At 41.4% G+C, this 17961-nt stretch overlaps 1 protein-coding gene across 7 annotated transcripts in view; it reads left to right on the forward strand.

Moving 5' to 3' along the window:
• Positions 1 to 12173: 12173 nt before the first annotated feature.
• Cast (calpastatin) overlaps positions 12174 to 17961 on the forward strand; it is a 101336-nt gene continuing 95548 nt past the window's right edge. For 4 of the 7 annotated variants that reach the window (XM_028894009.2, XM_028894012.2, XM_028894014.2 and 1 more), the window contains exon 1: positions 12175 to 12607. In XM_028894009.2, coding sequence (XP_028749842.1) covers positions 12533 to 12607 — 75 coding nt within the window. In that variant the 5' untranslated portion in view covers positions 12175 to 12532. Of the gene's footprint in view, positions 12608 to 13081; positions 13250 to 17961 lie in introns of those variants that run through there. The other 3 variants (XM_028894011.2, XM_028894015.2, XM_037211097.1) reach the window with 2 other exon arrangements.

Below are 17961 nucleotides of genomic sequence, written 5' to 3' on the forward strand. Positions count from 1 at the left end.
ATAAAGACAATTTGGGCATATAGACAATCTTGATTTCTTAACCCAATTTAATACTAATTGGAAATGTATTTTGTAAATGTATATGTATAAAAGTAAATAAATCCCCAAACAATTGATTATACTCATTAATTTCTAGAGAGGATTAGAATGAGACTGCCCAGAGACCATTTGGAATTTCTGCTCCATCTCCCTCAGATCCTCTTAGGAGTGGACAAATAGTGCTCCACCATCCTACTCCTTCCTGAGCCCACATTTGACCAAGGCAGACTTGCTTTGAACTCACCCAAATGGGTTTGCTTTCCCTAGTGGGAGGTGAAAACTAGATTAAGAAAAATATCTCCAGGTGGCAGGAACTGTGGCAGGAAGCCAGACCCAGCCTTTATCATGGGAACTGAGAACCAGAAACCTAGCCTCTGCAATAAGAATGACCTGGGCTCTGAGGAGAGGGAAGGGAGTGTGACTCGAGCATCATCACAGCTCTCAGCTGTGCAGCCATCTCTGGAGTCCCACTGCAGTCAGAGGTCTTTGATTGTAAAAGGTGTTTTATATCTCTGAAGTCATCTTCCTGGGTTTTGTTTGAACTTGTACAAGATGCCTTCCTGTTACTTAAATATTAAATTCCTACCACATTCAGAGGTTAAACAAAACACATATAAAGTATGCAAATCAGTTTTGGATAATTAATTTTTCTGACTTTTCTCCCACATAGTCCTCAAGAAGAAAAGATTTTTATCTTGCAACCAGTCCAAATAATTTGCCAAATAAGTACAGCGTGAAGTTCCATTAAACAAATTTTGTCTTTATTACTTATTGTCAAGTAAAAAACCTAGTAATGTAGAATATGTCTTATAAATGGGAACAAATCCAAAAATAAAAAACAAGGATTAAGAAAAATATGTTTTAATACACAGTGGTAATTGCCTACTCACTTTTATTTCAGTCTGGAACACATGAAAAGCAGCCCGCATGTGTCTCTGGCACACTATTAAATGTGGTTTTCTTTTCTTTCTCTTAAAAAAATTGACTCAGGGTTAAAAATCTTGGTTTACTGAAACAAATTATTGAGAATGATGATGATGGCAGGTCATAGATTAGTTTTATCTTCTATTTGTTTTTTTTCTTCTGTCTTCTCTCTGTCACTCTATCTCTCTCCTATTTTCTCCATTGTTTGGCTATCCTGTAACTCACTATATATACCAGGCTGACCCTGAATTCACTGAGATCTCCCTGCCTTTGGCTCCTGAGTGCTGGGATTAAAACTGCTCATAGTGACCCACCAAATTTTACAATATACTGATTTTACCCTGGTTTTAATAATATGCTATTAAGTACCTACCTCAAGGACAGCTAATGAAAAGCAAGGACTTTCAAGTATCCACAAGCAATAGCCTTGTTCCACCTAGACTGCTCTCATTTTAGATACTCTCCCCATAGGTAATTCCATTTTTACTCTTGTACTGCTTTTAACTGCTACTTTTGGATGGGGGAGAAGGCATTTTCACTTGACTATGGACCCCCATTCAAACCCACTTCTCCTTCTTGTTTTTCAGAAATGGTAAAGAACAGGTCCTATAAGCTCTCCCTTTGCCCGGGTCTTTCAGCTCTCCCAACTTTGTCCACAGACAGCCAGCTCAATTGTCCTCCCTAATCATAGTACTTTCTGCCTCTAGGCCACACATGACCCATGTTTTGTACTCCATTCCTGAAGTTTTCCCCATTGCTGTTCTTGCTGGAGAGGTCTTTCCTGTAATTCAAATCCTGCATAGTCTATATGACCAGGCACAGGTTTACCCACCATGAGGCCTCAGCATTATTCTGTCCCATGCTTTTCTATTCCTTTTCTGATCTCTTAAGGGCTTTAAGATTTTCTATTTCTTTCTCAGTAACATAGAGAAATGTTCAGGAACCAATGTTAGAAAAATATCATGTATATTATATAGCCATATAGAAAGAACATGATATGTACTAGCATTTGGTGTAAACCATCTTGGTTTATGTTTTCTCAATCATTTCTACAGCAAGAACATAGTATAATAAAGGTAGTAAAAAAATCTAAATTTCTTGACTTGCAAGGACTTCTTGAAAATTTTGCTGGGTATAGTAGTCTGGGCTGGCATCCATGGTCTCTTACAGTCTGCAAGACATCTTTCCAGGCCTTGAAGTCAGGTAAAAGTACCTAGATGTCCATCAACTGAAGAATGGATAAAGAAAATGTTGTACACCTACACAATGGAATATTAGTCATTTGTTTAAAACAAATTATGAAATTTGCTGGCAAATGCATGGAACTAGAAAAAAAAAATCATCCTGAGTGAGGTAACCCAGATTCAGAAAGACAAACATGGTATGTACTCACTTATAAGTGGCTACTAGCTTTAGTAAAGAGTAACCATGCTACAATCCACGGACCCAAAGAAGTTAAGTAACAAGGAAGGTTCATGGTGGAGGCAGAGATGACCCATGAATCTCACTGCAAAGGAGAAATAGACTAGACATCACAGGCGGATGTAGGGGGATAATGTCTGGATTGGGGGAATGGGAACAGGAGAAATCAGGTGGGAGGAGGATAGAGGGAGAGAGTACTATGAAAGACAATTCTAATCAGGGGCATCTCTGAGATAAGCTAGAAACCTAGTGCAATGGAAACTCCCTGAAATCTATGAGGGTTTCCCTAGTTAATACCCCTAGAAATGGGAGATATGGAGCCTGAACTGGCCATCTACTGTAACCAGGGAAGACTACCTGTGGAGGAATTGGCACCCCAACCCAGCCACATAACCTCTGACCTACAATTTGGCAGGCCTATAAAATATGCTGGGACAAAGGTGGTGCAGAAATTATGGGGGTGGCCAACCAATGATTGGTCCAGCTTGACACCCATACTATGAGAGGGAGCCCAGCCCTGACAATTTCTGGAGGGCCAGGACCCAGAAGCTGGACAGCCCGGAGACCTAGAATAGATTGAAATATGACTGGCAAAAAAGGGGGGGAGTCAATTAGATAATTCCTAATAATATTGTTCTATACTCATGTTTCATTGCCTAGCCTAATTGCCATCAGAGAGGCTTCCCCCCCACAACTAATGGAAACAGATGCAGATATCCACAACCAAACATTAGGTGGACCTTGGGAAATTCTGTGGAAGAAGGGTAGAAAGGATTGAGGGAGCCAGAAGGACCAAAGACACCATAGAAAATCAGCAGAATCAAATGACCTGGGCTCATGGGGGCTCACAGGGACTGAATCGTCAACCAGAGAACTTGCCTGGGACTGATCTGGGCCCTCTGCACATGTGTTACAATTGTGTGGCTTGGTCTTTATATGGAATTCCTGGCAGAGGGAGCAGGGGCTATCTCTGACTTTGTTGCTTTCTCTTAGGATCCTTTCCTTTTGCTGGGTTGTCTCGTCCAGCCTTAATAGGAGAGGAGGTGCCTAGTCTTACCACAACTTAAAATCCTATGTCTGGCTGATATACATGGAAGTCCTGTTCTTTTCTGAAGGGAAGGGAGAGGTAGTGGGTGGATAGGATTAAGAGAAGGGAATGGGTGGAGAGGAGTGAGGGATAGGAAATTTAATTGGGCTGGGAAAAATTAATTAATTGATTAATTAATTTAAAAAAGTAAAAAAAAAAAACTGAAAAAAAGCTGGTAACCTTGCAAACACATGAATTCCTTTGCCTACATCACATAGTTTATAAAAGGTTATAAACATACTTAGAGGAAAATGTGGAAAGTAGAGGAAGTAAAAGAAAATTTAAGCAAAGAGAGACCCCTAACAAGAAAACAACAAAGAAACAGGAGAGGAGACCCAAGAGAAAAGGAGAAGGGAAGAAGGGAATGGACTGTGAGAGGGTGGGAGTTAGAGGGGAAGTCTCAGTGGGAGCTTTAAAGGAAAACAAATATCAAACCCAGGCTGCCACTAGGAAGGGATAGAGAATGCCCAGGGGATGCGCGATGAATGCTTGCTTTTTTTCTTTTCTTTTTTTTTTTTTTTTTTTTTTTTTTTTTTTTTTTTTTGCTTTGCTTTTGATCATGTAGCAGGCTGCTGATAAGAGATGCTGGGGGGGGGGGGGGGGGTGTGCTTATACATGCTTAAGAAAGTAGTTGTGGTGCCTGAAATTTTTTTCTCCTAATGCAGTCAAAATAAAATACTCCTTGGTTTTCCAATATGGGTCAAAGCACAAAATAAAGATGAGAGGGGATACAGGGAAAAGAAAATAATTTTAAAAAATTATTCGTGCTTCTATTGTTTTGTGGGTTTTGTGAATTCCTGCTGCAATGCTCCAAGGTTTTCTTGGTATCTTCATGTTACAGAGGAGATGGGATGTTTAGAAGAGAACTGTTCATCCCACAGCTGCAGATGGCAGACCAGGCTGCAAAGACAGGTCACAAATTCCTGACCTCCAGGTGCTGCCCTTTTCCTAAAAGCAATACCTTCATTATTCCCTTTTAACTGTCCCCCCCCCCAGATTCCTCTCCCCACCACACAAATACACACACACTGAATGGCACATCATTCAGGAGCCTGTTTTTCATTTAGTTCACTCACACGCCCATACCTATACCCAGTGCTCACCCCTGTACCCAGGGGGAAAGTAGTTGGCTTTGGAGAAGGCCATGATGATGAACACCTGTCTGCTTATCTTCAATTGCAGGTTTGGCCCTGGCTCTGCTGCAAGGCAGAGGATCTAGACTGGCTGGCCTGAAGTCTATTCACACTCCGTGGGAGGTCTGGTACAACCCTGGAGATACAAGATAAAACAAGGTACAGAGTGATGTCTCCCTGGAGCCTGGGAGAATATAGCCCAGGCAGTAGCTCTTTGATCTGGGGAATAATGACTGAGGGAAGGGCAGTGACAGGGGAGCCTGCAGAGTCTTCTGAGAGATTCTCCTCCAGCACTCAGCTGGATCAGTCCAGCTCCTGATGTGGTCTTGTGCAGTCACCTTTCCCAAACCTGTGTACTACAGGACAGGGTTTCATGCACTGTGTGCTTCTTCACAAAGGTGCAATACACAGCTCTTGGGATCCTGGTGGCCACCATTTCTGTCACTACTTTTTCTTGTTTTAAGAATCTTTCACTCATTGTATCTTATATTTTGCATTGCATTATTTTTAAGATTGACAAGGTGACCACACATGCAAAGAGTCAAGACACAATCTTGAACAAAGGTGCATGTCTCATTCCTTATGTGGGTTTGGCTGAATGCTGGGTATCAGGATTCCCCATGAACATTTAAGGAAGCTTCAAAGAGGAGTCACCTAAACATGGGGTTTCTTTTTGTGGGTGCCTGATTGTATCAGTAGCCAAATTTATAATTAGGTATGGTAGGTTACTCAGTTTTGCTTTATGTCTCTCCTCCAGAGTTTTAATTGTGCAGTATTTAGTGTTTAGGATAAAAAGAAATTATATCAATTATCTTTGCTTAAAGATAGTCCCTATGACCCATTCATTGTATAGTCTCCCCTAAAGTTTGTTATTCTTACACCACAAATATTTTAATTATAGACTGAAGGTCGGAAATCATTTGTAATTATCAAATAAAGAAAAGTCAAACATTGTACCTAATGTTGGGAATGACTTAGTATTGGCCAGCCTTGAACGACCTGTTAACACAACAGTTGCCTGCCTTCTGCTCCACGTGGACATGGAAAATAGAATTCTATATGGAAAAAAGAATGTAGACTTCAGACTTAGGTAAAAACAGCTGTGATCTAGTTTTGAGGTACTAGGCCACTTAGTTGACCTCTCTGAGATTCAATATATTTTTCTATAAAATGAGTCTGTTAATCAGAGCTGTTGTTTTTAATCCATATCACAGGGAAATTCTAGTTTAATGGATAGATTGATCATGTCTTTTTGTCACTTCTCTCCCATGGAACCCCAGTAAAATGGGGAAAAAAATGAGTTTAAATAAAAAAAAGGAAAGTTAAAAATTACATAGATAAAGGGACTAGGACATGTGACAATTGCAGACATAGATGTCAATACAATCTTACAAATGGAAAGTAGGAGAGGAAACTGACCTGTTACGGAGTGGAGAAAGCTACAACTTGAGAGCCCTGGGGGTGGACTCTGATAGTACAGAGCCAGGTGCAATGCCAGTTTGAGGACTCTAGCTTTGCACCCAAGCTGAAAAGAGAGGCTTTGCAGCTCATAGTCAACATCTCAGGCACTTTCCTTCATTTCACACAGCAAGGCAAATGTACCATCTCAACCTTTAAAAGGAAAAGAGGTTCACTACAAAGTAGAGAGTTCAGGGAGGGTAAACTATTATAGAATCTACTCAGAACACACAGTGTCTGCCTAGTAGAAGTTCTAAAAAGAGAAGGCAACAAAACAATACCACACACACACACACACACACACACACACACACACACACACCCCTGGGCACATCACCGGCATTTTGTCCAAATGAAAACATTCTAGAGATACAGGGAACACCCTCTGCAGTGCTGCAGAGCACTGGGCGCCCTCAGCTCACCACAAGTCTCTAGCTTCTTCTGCAGGAAACCCTGCATTGCTGCTGAGGAATCCAGGCCACAATAGGTCTTTGTTTAATTCATATAGATGACACGAGGAGAACTAAGTCAACAGTAGCTTCTCTCCAAAGTCATATTTATCTGTTTTTTTCATTTCTTCATTCAAAATTTTTTTCAGTATATTCTTAGAAATTATCTGTCAGCCATGTTCAATTTTGTGGGAAAAAATACATCAACATATTAGTCAACAAATACTTAATGTCAAAATCTGAAAATAGAATTTCAAATTTCAAGCACAGCTCTAATTATCTGAGTTGTTCTATTCCCTTGAGAAAAAAAATTCTTTCCTATTTCTCTCTATATCCATCCTTAAAGTATAGTGTAAATTTGAGAAACAATAAATACTGTTTGGAATGGTATATTTCCTTTCTTTGCCTCCATCTATTCTCTATAACACACACACACACACACACACACACACACACACACACACACACACACACACACACACACACACACACACACACGCATGCACGCACGCACATGCACACACACATCAATCACCTGGGCATATCACTGGCACTGTGTTCACATATATGTAAATACAACACACCCAAGATTATTTAAGAGATAGACTGTATGCACTAAAACTATCCTAGTATATGGGTAGAAAATAGGAAGTTATGGTGACATAATAATGCCAGGTATGGGATACCTCCTGATGAATGCTCAGAGAGTATTATGGAGTACCCAGAACAACACAGACTATTATCATAGCTCCACCATAACTGGATAACTTGTGGAAGATCCGATCCTACTTTTACCGCAGGGTACTCTTGTGGAGAAAGAAGTGAGAAATATTTAAATAGAAATATAGAAGGGAGAGAGACAGATAGAAACACAATATAGCCTCGAGAAGGCCTAGATCCTTATCCACCAGCCCCTTCTGGCTCTGCTAAAGGGCTATTTATAGGAATGCCAAGGGGTGGAGCAAATGACCTCCCCCTAGCTCAGCCAAGTGTAGAGCCTTCCAATCACCTAGAAACCATGCACATGGTCAAGCAATCCTCTAATGCAGCTCTGCTGGGTAAAGCAAGCGCAGATCTCAATAAGAAATCTTTGTGGACCTCTATAATAACTGGAAAACAAGACCCTATTGCTGAAGGCATCATGTACTTTAGATGCAGGACATAAAGAAATTAAGCAAGAACTGATCTAAAAATCTCCCTATCTGTTGGGTAGCTTTCATAGTGCCAGAAGATGCTAAGTAGGATGCTGGGGCTGGGGAGAAGTTTTAATAGTATCACCCAGCAGTGATCCCTGCATGCTACAATATTGGTCTGCAAGATGTGACTACTAGTCCAATAATGGCAAGACTGTTAGGAAGTGTAACCAACCACTTCTTGATTTGATTTGATTCCTGATTAGATTTGAGTCTTGCTGCTCAGAAGGGAATCTGTGCTTATTATTGTAAACTTGGTCAAAACCCTTGACTTTGGAGGTGTCTTAGTTCGAGTTTCTATTGTGTGATAAAACAATATGACTAAAAGCAACTTGAGGAGGAATGAGTTTAGTTTACATTACAACTTATTAGTTCATCACAGAGGGAAGCCAGGGAAGGAACTTAAAGGAAAGGACTGATGCAGAGCCATGGAGGAGTGCTGCTTACTGGCTTGCCCCTTATGCCTTGTTCAACCTTCCGTTTATAGCATCCAGGACCATAATCCCATAGGGAGCTGGGCCCTCCTACATCAATCACTAATTAAGAAAATGCATGACAGGCTTGCCCATTGGCCAATTTGGTGTGAGCATTTTCTCAGTTCATCTTCACTGCTCATTAATGTATCTAGCTCATGGCAAGTTGATATAAAACTAGCCAGCATGGGTGGTTACAGACCTTAGGGGTGATTTACTGCCATTTTTTTTTTCTGATAAATGGTCATGACACCAAACTTCTAGATTTTTATGATTATACTCATGGATTGGTGTTGCTTTCAGCCTTAACCATAGAAACTTCCTAATCATATTGGTCAAAATATGAAGAATAAGGGATCTTTGAGTGCACAGCCCTAAATGAGACATCTATGTCAATTCCTGACCCTACCCTAAGACTCAGGGGATATCTCAGAATAAGGGACAGGAAGAATGTAAGAGCTGGAGAATGATGAGTGCTGTGAAATTCTGTCCTCTGGACATGACATGGCTATTACATGCTATTTACACTCTTGCACTGTAGCTATGGTTGTCTCCACATGGTCAAGTCAAGAAGCTTAGTCAATATTCAAGCAGAGAGCATTAATAGGACTCTGAGTTTAGAGAAAGGAGGGATATAAAGAGGAGAGGAGGATTTGGGTGGATATGATCATGGTATGCTGATGAATGTGTAAAATTATCAACAAGTAAAAGAAAAGTAGAAAGAAGAGCCATGCTAATTGCAAAAATTAATTATACATAGAAGTTTATACATTAGAGGAAAATGTTCTGGTTGTTGTACTGAGTTTCAAAGCCCAGGCACAGATTAAAATTTCTATATACAAAGAAAAAATAAGAATATATTCCTTTTAGTAGTTTAAGGCAGGTTACAGAATAATAACCAGCCTCCCTGAGTCTTCAATAGCCAAAAAAGTACTTCTTTCTCATGTCTGTTGCATTCCCAGTGGCTCCCCAAGGCAGCTTGTTTCCACGGGCCCATCCCATTTTTACCTTTAACACATTTTAACTTGAGGCTTACAGCCGAAGATGGAGAAAATGTGGAGAATTCTTATTGCTCTTTTATTCGTTACCTTGGAATTAACTCCATTACTTTCTCTTTTAATTCAGTGATCTGTCCTCATTGCTCCAATTTAGCTACAATTGAGTCTGGGGTAAAGTGAAGTACATAGACATTTGGGAGCATGAAGGGTTTCTTCCAAAGGTTAAGGCATGTCTTCAGTCACAATACTTCATGATGAGGCAGTCTGACAACATGCTTCTGCAAAGTGTATTCCCTCCTCAACTTCCCTTGCTAAGCTTTATGGTGTTGCAGAGCACTGAAGAGTGTAATAGATGCGACAAAGCATCCTTATGTCCTCCAGCAGCAACAGAGACCTTGCCCTAGGTCCCAGGAACACTTCTATGAGACAGACCTTATCTGGTAGCCTAATTTGGTAGTTGCTATCTCTTTGCCAATAATAATAGTTAGTGGTTGGTTGATCCAGGTATATTCAAGGGTTAGCTCCTGTTCTCCAGACTTAATCCCAGACAACTCTAAATGGCCATCCCACGATAACATCCTGTAATGTTACCTGAGACATCTATTGAACCTGTCTCCTAGCTCAACCTCTCCCTTTGCCTCCCTCTGCCTCCCCTTCCTCAAGTGTCCCTTCTAAGAGCACTCCTGAGAAGATTCAAACAGTCTTTTTTGGTTCACAGAAATAAGAAAAAAAGCATGTGAAAGTCATTTGCGGATATTTTGTTTTGTTTTTTATCTGGAGGAAAGCAGAGCAGAACTCATGAGTAATAAACTCCTAAGGACACAGCTATAGGTACTGTATGACTCAAGTTCTTGCTTGGTGACAGTGCCAATCAAAAACTGCTTTTTGCCATTATTCTTTCTTTCATCTTCCTTTGCTCTTCCATATCAGTTCATTTCCCTCTACTCATTCCATCTGTGTTTGTGTGCATGCTTTAAGTAGATGACCTGAGAGCACCCCAAGGCTCCTATGGCCTCCCATAGTTCTCCAAGAAAGGCATACTTTCCCCTCCTTTATGCATAGATTTTTTTTTAAACCAGTAAAACCATACTTTTGGGGAATTTAACAATCAGAAGCATGAAGCTCCTATCTAGACACATGCATGTTACATGGGGTAGAGGAGGGAGGAGAAGCTGTGAGAATTGTACCTATTAATCAGTCTGCCTATTTGTTAAGACTCTTTCTCTTCTTTTAGGAAACAATAACAATTGAACAAAGAAAACTTGGCTAAAAGGAAGTGGGAAAAAATAATTGGAAAACCCAGGGAAACTGGAGGACGCTGTACATCATCTGGGTTTTTTTTTTTTTTGTTTGTTTGTTTTTTTTTTTTTTTTTTGCAGTGATTCTTTTCCAGGGATAGGAATTGGTATATAAATAAACACTTCCTGAAGTGGAAAGGGACTTCTACTATGGGTAACTCAAAAGTACTTAGAATTCTCAATTTTACCTACTGTCTGAGATAACAGCACTGTTCCTTCCTCATCTGATTCAACCTTAGGGTTATATCTTTTATGTTTATATAACCCATAATGTGGGGCAACCTACTCTTTGAGAATTCACTCTTGCCTTGGCCTCTGGAATCTAATGGTCTACCAGTTTCTTTCTGCCCCTAAAGTGCCCTCTCAGCTCCACATTCATTTTTTTTCCTTTTCTCCTTTTAAGAATTTCCCAATGAAAAGTGGTAAATTCTGAACCAGAGTAGAAGCAGGGGATGAAAAAGGATGTAAAATGTAAAAATAGCCTGGAGAGTATCTCAACACACTGGGATCAAGCATATGATAAAGGAACAGGTCAGAGCAGTCTTTCTCCATGGTTGACCAGCAGTCTCTCCTCCATTAAAGCAAGAAGCCCCTTCTCAGGATCCTACAGCCCTCCCCTCCCCTACCCCCCACCATGCCTTTGGCTGCCTTTGGCCCTGTCCTGTGTGTGTGTGTGTGTGTGGGGACACAACTGTTTTGTGTGTGTGTGTGTGTGTGTGTGTGTGTGTGTGTGTTTCTCTTATGGTACTATAAAAACCTTTAGCACAGGTCCCTGATACCTCCTTGTAGCAGGAAACTGATGGTGTATTTTTTTAAAGGATAGTTACAATATGCCCAAACATTGTTGTAGGAAATTCCATCTCTATCTATACAGGGGATCTCTAAGTTCCCCACATGCAGATACCTTCCTTTCATGGTCTCATTAACTCTTAACTACAAAGTGAAATACTTCAGCTTCCTTGAGTTTAATTTTTATTCATGGCAATAATGTGCTGAGCAGCAACATTCGACTAATGTGAATTCTGAGTCAAGCAAAGCCTGAGAACTAGCCTTGTTGTCTTTAACGTATGTTGATTCTGCCAAGCTCCTTATAGCATGCCTAATCTGGCTTCTCTCTCGGTCTAAAGTACAGTACTCCAGCATTTTGACTCAAGACCGGAAAGGACGGTGATATTGCGGTGGCACAGGCTTTTCTGTGACCAGCATCATCAGCCAACAGCAGCTGCATGCTGGCAGACTCTTGATGAGCACTCAAAGGGATTGCTAAATTTCATGTCCAGCCCCAAACCAGGAAGTGCCGCCTAAGATGAGCCCAAGACAAAAGCAATCCAACCTCAGAAACAAAACCCAGTCTCCAGAAAAGGATATAAGTGTTTAAAATCTGTGCTTACTGCTGGTTTGGATCAGAGCAAGCAGGCTCCTGCTTGTTAAACATTAGTAAACTTTCAGAATCGCCCCCTCCCCCCACACACACCAAAAAAGAAAAGAAAAGGACAGAAAAACACACAAGTATCCAAATGCATGCTCGAACTCAGAGACGAATTTGTTTTTAAGATCCGCTTTCTTATCTACAGTTCAAACTTAGGCCTGATTTGAGTTAATGACAGATGGAAGAAAAGGTGTCTAATTCTCCAAATTCTTAGGAAAAAAGGTCTAGGCCACGCCCCAGTCCAGCTCTCCTGTTTCACAATCACTAGATTGGTCTGGACAAGTCAACCCGGGAACTGCAACCTACGGCTCGGCTCCCCCTGTTTTTCATCCACGGAGAACCCTGCAGTTCTGGGGCCTGTCCAGGGAGGGTCTCTGGGTACGAACCCGGAGCGGAGGGTGTTAAGTTACCGCTCTGGGCCGCCGACAAGTTTGGCCTGCTGCTGTGAACTGCGGGCAGGAAGGGGAGGGCCCAGCCGGGCAAGGGGGAGCGGGGCGCGGGCTCAGGGCTGGGTCGGAAAAGCTGCCTCACTGCACCGTCCTGCCCCTCCGGCCCGGAGGTCTGACCGGGCCTCCTATACAGTTTCGCTGCTCCTACCCGGAGGCTGAGCCCGCAGCGGCTTCGCCACAATGTCCCAGCCCGGCCCGAAGCCTGCCGCCTCTCCCAGGCCCCGGCGCGGCGCGGCAGCCCGCCACACCCAGGAGGTGAGTAGCTCTCCTGTCTGAGCCCCGGGGCAAGAGACGAAGGGACCCTGCACCAGGAGTGCCCGGCCGCCGTCCTGGGGCGTTGCCCAACCTCTCCCGGCTTGGCAACTTCCAGGGTCGGGGAAGCGATTAGGGCTCATTGCCTGCAGGAAAGCAGGTGGCCCGAGGCTCTCCAAATTGGGTAGTGACATTAGCGGGGTGGAGGGGCTCGTGGAGCAAAGAGGGCTAGTGAGACAGGCAGTGTGCATGGGAGTGGAGGGGGAGTAAAGCTCACTCGGGACCTCCAGAATGAGTGGGCTCGTGTCACTGGACAGGGAGCCTGTCCTCTGAGTGTCGCCCCTAAACCTCATGTAGGGAGTGGCAGCCTGAGGAACCAACACCTCCTCCCTAACTAGCCTGGGGCCAAATCGGATGGGGCGGGGCCGCGCTAGCGGTGGGCGGGTCGTAGCGCCCGCCCCCTTGTGTCCGCCCACCTGGCAGCTGTGAGACGCCCAGCAGGGTGCCAGCCAGGTCCCAGCCAGGCAGAGTCAGCCTAGGCCCACCGGCATCTCACTCCGCGTCCTCGAAGGATCCCCATCCGTGCGTCTCGGAGCAAGTCAGGGAGTTGTCGCCATGGCATTCGCAAGCTGGTGGTACAAGACGGTAAATAGAAGCGACCAAACCTGGGCAGGACTGGGAAGGGAGTGTATTTATTTCGCCCCTCTGGGTGGTAGAGGAAATACTGTGAGAAGTTTGAAGGGGCCGGAGTGGTGCTCGGGTACAACCTCCTTGCAGACCTTCTGGTTAGGCTGGGGCAGGAGACAGAGGCTCACCCTTTTGTGGTATGCGGATGCGCTCTGGGCTGTGGAGTCTAGGGGGCGAGGTGCACCAAGCTCAGCTCGCGCTCCCAAGTTGAATGGAAAGTAAACCTTAACTCTGCCCTCTGGAACACATATGTAGATACATAGACAAGAGCCACTGGAGCCCAGATCTAGTTTTTCAACTGCTAAATAAAGCTAAAACTTAAAAAGAAAAGAATGCTGAACGTGCAGTTTCAAACTCAAAAGCGGAGGGCGGGGAATGGAAAAGAAGAAAACATCAGGGAGCAACTGTGATCAATGATACTCTTGAAAGGAATGAGAGAAGTGAACAACGGGCTGGGATGGGAGAGAGAGAATGAGATATCTCACTACTCTGTATTACTTCGCAAGAGGACAAACGTGTTCTATTTGGTTAGTGCACTGAACGCCTGTCCTACCAATTAGGTGTGATACCCAGTCAAGCTGGCACATGTATGTTTTGAAACCAGGAAGCATGGTTTTAGCATTGACATTAAAAACAGACAAACAAACAAGACTTCGCAAACACTTTGAGAGTCCTAAGTTGATTTATGGCAAGAATTTCAAAAACTTAGGTCCACCTTCCTTTCAGCATGTGGCATTAAAAAAGTAAAGATATAGTAACCAAACAATCTTTGCATCTAGAAACTTTGTATTAAAATTAGAAAATGGTTACATATGCTGTGAGTGTTCATTGATCACCCTGGTGTGCTAGCTTCAAGTGCACTGTAGAGTTCTCTTCTTGATTCAAATGGCAATACTTTCAGTAAGTCAGTCTTTTAAAATGTGTTTCCATATCTGTAAAGTAGCCAAGATAAACATAAGGACTAGATTCACCAGACATGCCCATATGTGTTTTCAGTGATGCTTTAACACTTTTTTGTGTTGTTGAAATGTATAGTTTTATTGATGTGTTCTAAGAGCAGAAGTTTTCTTTGAGTCATGACTGTCCCAGGAGTCTTATCAAAATGCACCCTTTAAATTATCTGCAAATATGGATGGCAGGTGTTCAACTAATATCAGACTTCTCTGTCCAAGCTCAGCAGTGTCTAAAGGAAATCGTGCCAGACTCCTTAGATGAAGATAGCTTAAATCTTTCCTTTTAATGCCGACTGCACCATGCTAGCCACCTTGAGATTTCTGCTAAAATACTCATTAGAAGCCAGTTTGGGAACTATTGCTATTAACTATTGGGAACTATTAACTATAACTATTGCTGAAGTTTAACTTCAGCGTGGTGACAACTTTCTAGACTATTTCAGCATGCCTGTGATCAGGCTCTAACTTTACTCTAGGAGAAACGTGCAGTGAGCCACACACGGGCTTTAAGCATTTAACAGCCACATTAACAAAAATATTTAAAGAGGTCAAATTAATGCTAGTAACGTTTTTTGTTAACCCATCCCAGGTAATCTTTTGGCATGTAACCATGTGCTAACAATTATGATTGTTCACCTCCTTTTTGTGTTAATTATTCAAAATCTGGATGTGCTGTGTGTTTTATACCACAGTCCCTTCCAATCATACTTGCGATTGTGACTAGTGGTTTAGCATCAGACGGGAAAGCTCCAGGGGGGCAGTTCCTAAACTTTAGAAAAAAAATCATTTATAAGTGATCACAGATCATTTTGAGAATTAAATTGAAGTCATGTAGTACTTTCTTTCAACAATATACATATATAAAGTGCAACTTTAGGGCATGCAAAGCCTGTCCATAAATTTCTCTTGAATGGTTCGCAGAACCAACTTTAAACATATAGATACATATACATGCATATGTTATATATATTCTATTTATATATAAAATATGTATACATGTTTTCATACGTGCAGTGTATATATAGTTTTGTTTATTTGTTTATGTGCCTATGAATAAAGATTGGCAATTGGACCACCCTTTTATCAACATTTTCAGCTACCAATCAAAAATAATTTTAAAAATTGTGTCTTTACTGAGCATGCACTAATTTTTGTTATTATTCATCAAGCAAAATAATAGTATAAAACTGTTTGCATAAAGCACACATGGGAGGCCATGCATAAGTTAGATGTAAACATGTCATTTTACATAAGCCATTTGAGCATCTGCAGGATTTGGTTCCTGAAGTCAGTTTCCAAATAATACCAATGGGTGGCTGTGTACACATCCATCTCAGAATACTAGCAAATCTTATAATATCTTTAGTAGGATTCTTTAAATGCTAAGAATAATGTGAATAATCTAACTTGAGGCAGAATAAAATTAGTGTAATGTAAAGATATGTTCATTTAAGAAGATGCTACCTGTAAAGCCAGCCAAAGAAACATAATGTTCTATACTTTCACATTGAATATCATCACAGTCTGAAGAATTTTCTGATTATAGTAAAAAAGTTACTTCATAAAATATTAAAAACTACACTTACAGAATATCTGATGAGCATCCTGATTATCAGACTTAAGAGTAAATTTGGGTTACAGCAGTAATCAGATTCTTGAGTCATAAGTTGATTCTATTATCCTGTGATAATTAAAGGTGTTTCTTGGTTTAATTAGATTCATAGCCACAGTGAGAGCATAATCAAGGAGCCCAGTCATTTGGAAGGCTCCATCATTTCAGCCAGGCTGGGCGAAGTGTTGCAAACTTCCCATGGCAATACAGACAACTTTGATGCAATGAATTTTAGGAAAAAAAAAAAAAAAAACACGACAAAATTATAAGGTCTGCACAAGGAGGATAGTATTTAAGGTAGAAAGAGTGAAGAGGTTAAATGTCACTTTTTTTGGCTGACAATCCCTGAGTGGATCATTTTCCATTGCATAAAAGCCTTTAAAACTAAGTAACATATGATGATATTGTTATTTAATCTGTTTTGAAACTTCCCAGAAAGTTTTATGCAAGTGCTTTTTAAAAAGTGGTGTGGCTCTCTGGGGTGGAAACAGAGGGTGGTCATTTTCGAGTCCAAGGTGGACAAGAGGGTAATTAGTTGCAAGCAGGCTATTTCAGGACTTGCAGGGTGTATCAGTCAGACCTTCATTTTCCCCACTTTAGGGTATTTTTAAGATATAAAATCTTATTAGCATGACAGTGAAGTTCTGTTCCTCAAGTTGTTTCACTTTCTTTTTATGAAAACTTACTAAAAAAGTTTTATGACTACCATATCTTTGAAAAACATCTATCAGACTTTACTAGTTAAGAAAAACTGCCAAAACTCTTCCATCCAGTGAAGAAATTTGGTTGGATAAGTTACCATTTCAGATGGAGAGCCAATTAATTCAGGAGAAGGAAGGCCTGCGTGCATGCGTGCGTGCCTGCATGCGGGCGTGCAAGGGGGTGGGTGTCCGTATGCCATAGTGTGCGTGTGGAAGTTTAGAGGACAGCCTGCGGAGCCAGATCTCTCCTACCTGCTGTGCAGCTTCTAGGTATCAAAGTCAGTTGCCAGGCTTGGTGGCAAATGCCTTTACCCACTGAGCCGTCTCACTGGTCCACGTTCTCTGATATTTTTTATTTTGTTCCCACAACATTAGCTTGTAATGGACACTCACTTTTTTTTTCTTTTTCTTTTTTATGGTTAATAAACTCTATCCCTCACAGTTGTCTTTTCTGTGAGTTTTGACATTTTTAGTTTTAAAATAGCTAGGATTTTGCCTTTGGGGGACACTATGGGGAAAACACTCTTGAGATAAGAGTCACCTACAGTTTTCTAAACTTTTTCTTAGTAAAACTTTTACATATGAACAGAAGAAAAAGGTTATAATGAACTGTCACAAATCAGCTGGCATCATTAATAGTCAACATTCTATCTTGATTTATCACCAGATCCTGCTCCCACACAAAGTATTTTAATGCATGTAAATTGCTACTTTAAGTGTTCCATGCATAGCCAAGTTGTAGGCTTTTGAAAAGAATGGATTTTTTATTCTACATGCAGTTAATTTTCTCTGGTTTGATCTGGTGTGAGACAATCTCATGCACTGTGATGTGCTGGAGCACCAAACACTCACCATGGCAACTAGGGCTCCTCATACTTTAGGGATAGTAAAACACTAAATCCTTCTTACCTTGTGTTTCTTGACTTAGAAAATGAAACTTTCATATCTATACTTAGTTCTCATATTTGTTTCACACAATCACACTGATGTAAAGAGGAAAAGAGCTATGGCATCACTTTGTATTTTTTAAGACCAGCTTTGTCTTTTAGGCCTACTTCTATTCTTTATTGTTGTTGACTATGTTCCCTCTGTGTTCCCAGTGCAGCAAGAAACATGAGCTTAGAAAATTCTAAAATCTCGTTCTTTCTACAGTAGCATCTTTTTCAATAACTCTTAATAAAAGGTATTATTAGAAGCCGGGCGGTGGTGGTGCAGGCCTTTAATCCCAGCACTCGGGAGGCAGAGGCAGGCGGATCTCTGTGAGTTCGAGGCCAGCCTGGTCTACAAATCGAGTTCCAGGAAAGGCACAAAGCTACACAGAGAAACCCTGTCTCGAAAAACCAAAAAAAAAAAAAAAAAAAAGATATTATTAGCCGGGACAAAAAAAAAAAAAAAAAAAAAAAA

The sequence above is a fragment of the Peromyscus leucopus genome, chromosome 15, assembly GCF_004664715.2.
Source record: "Peromyscus leucopus breed LL Stock chromosome 15, UCI_PerLeu_2.1, whole genome shotgun sequence".
Lineage (NCBI taxonomy): Eukaryota > Metazoa > Chordata > Mammalia > Rodentia > Cricetidae > Peromyscus > Peromyscus leucopus.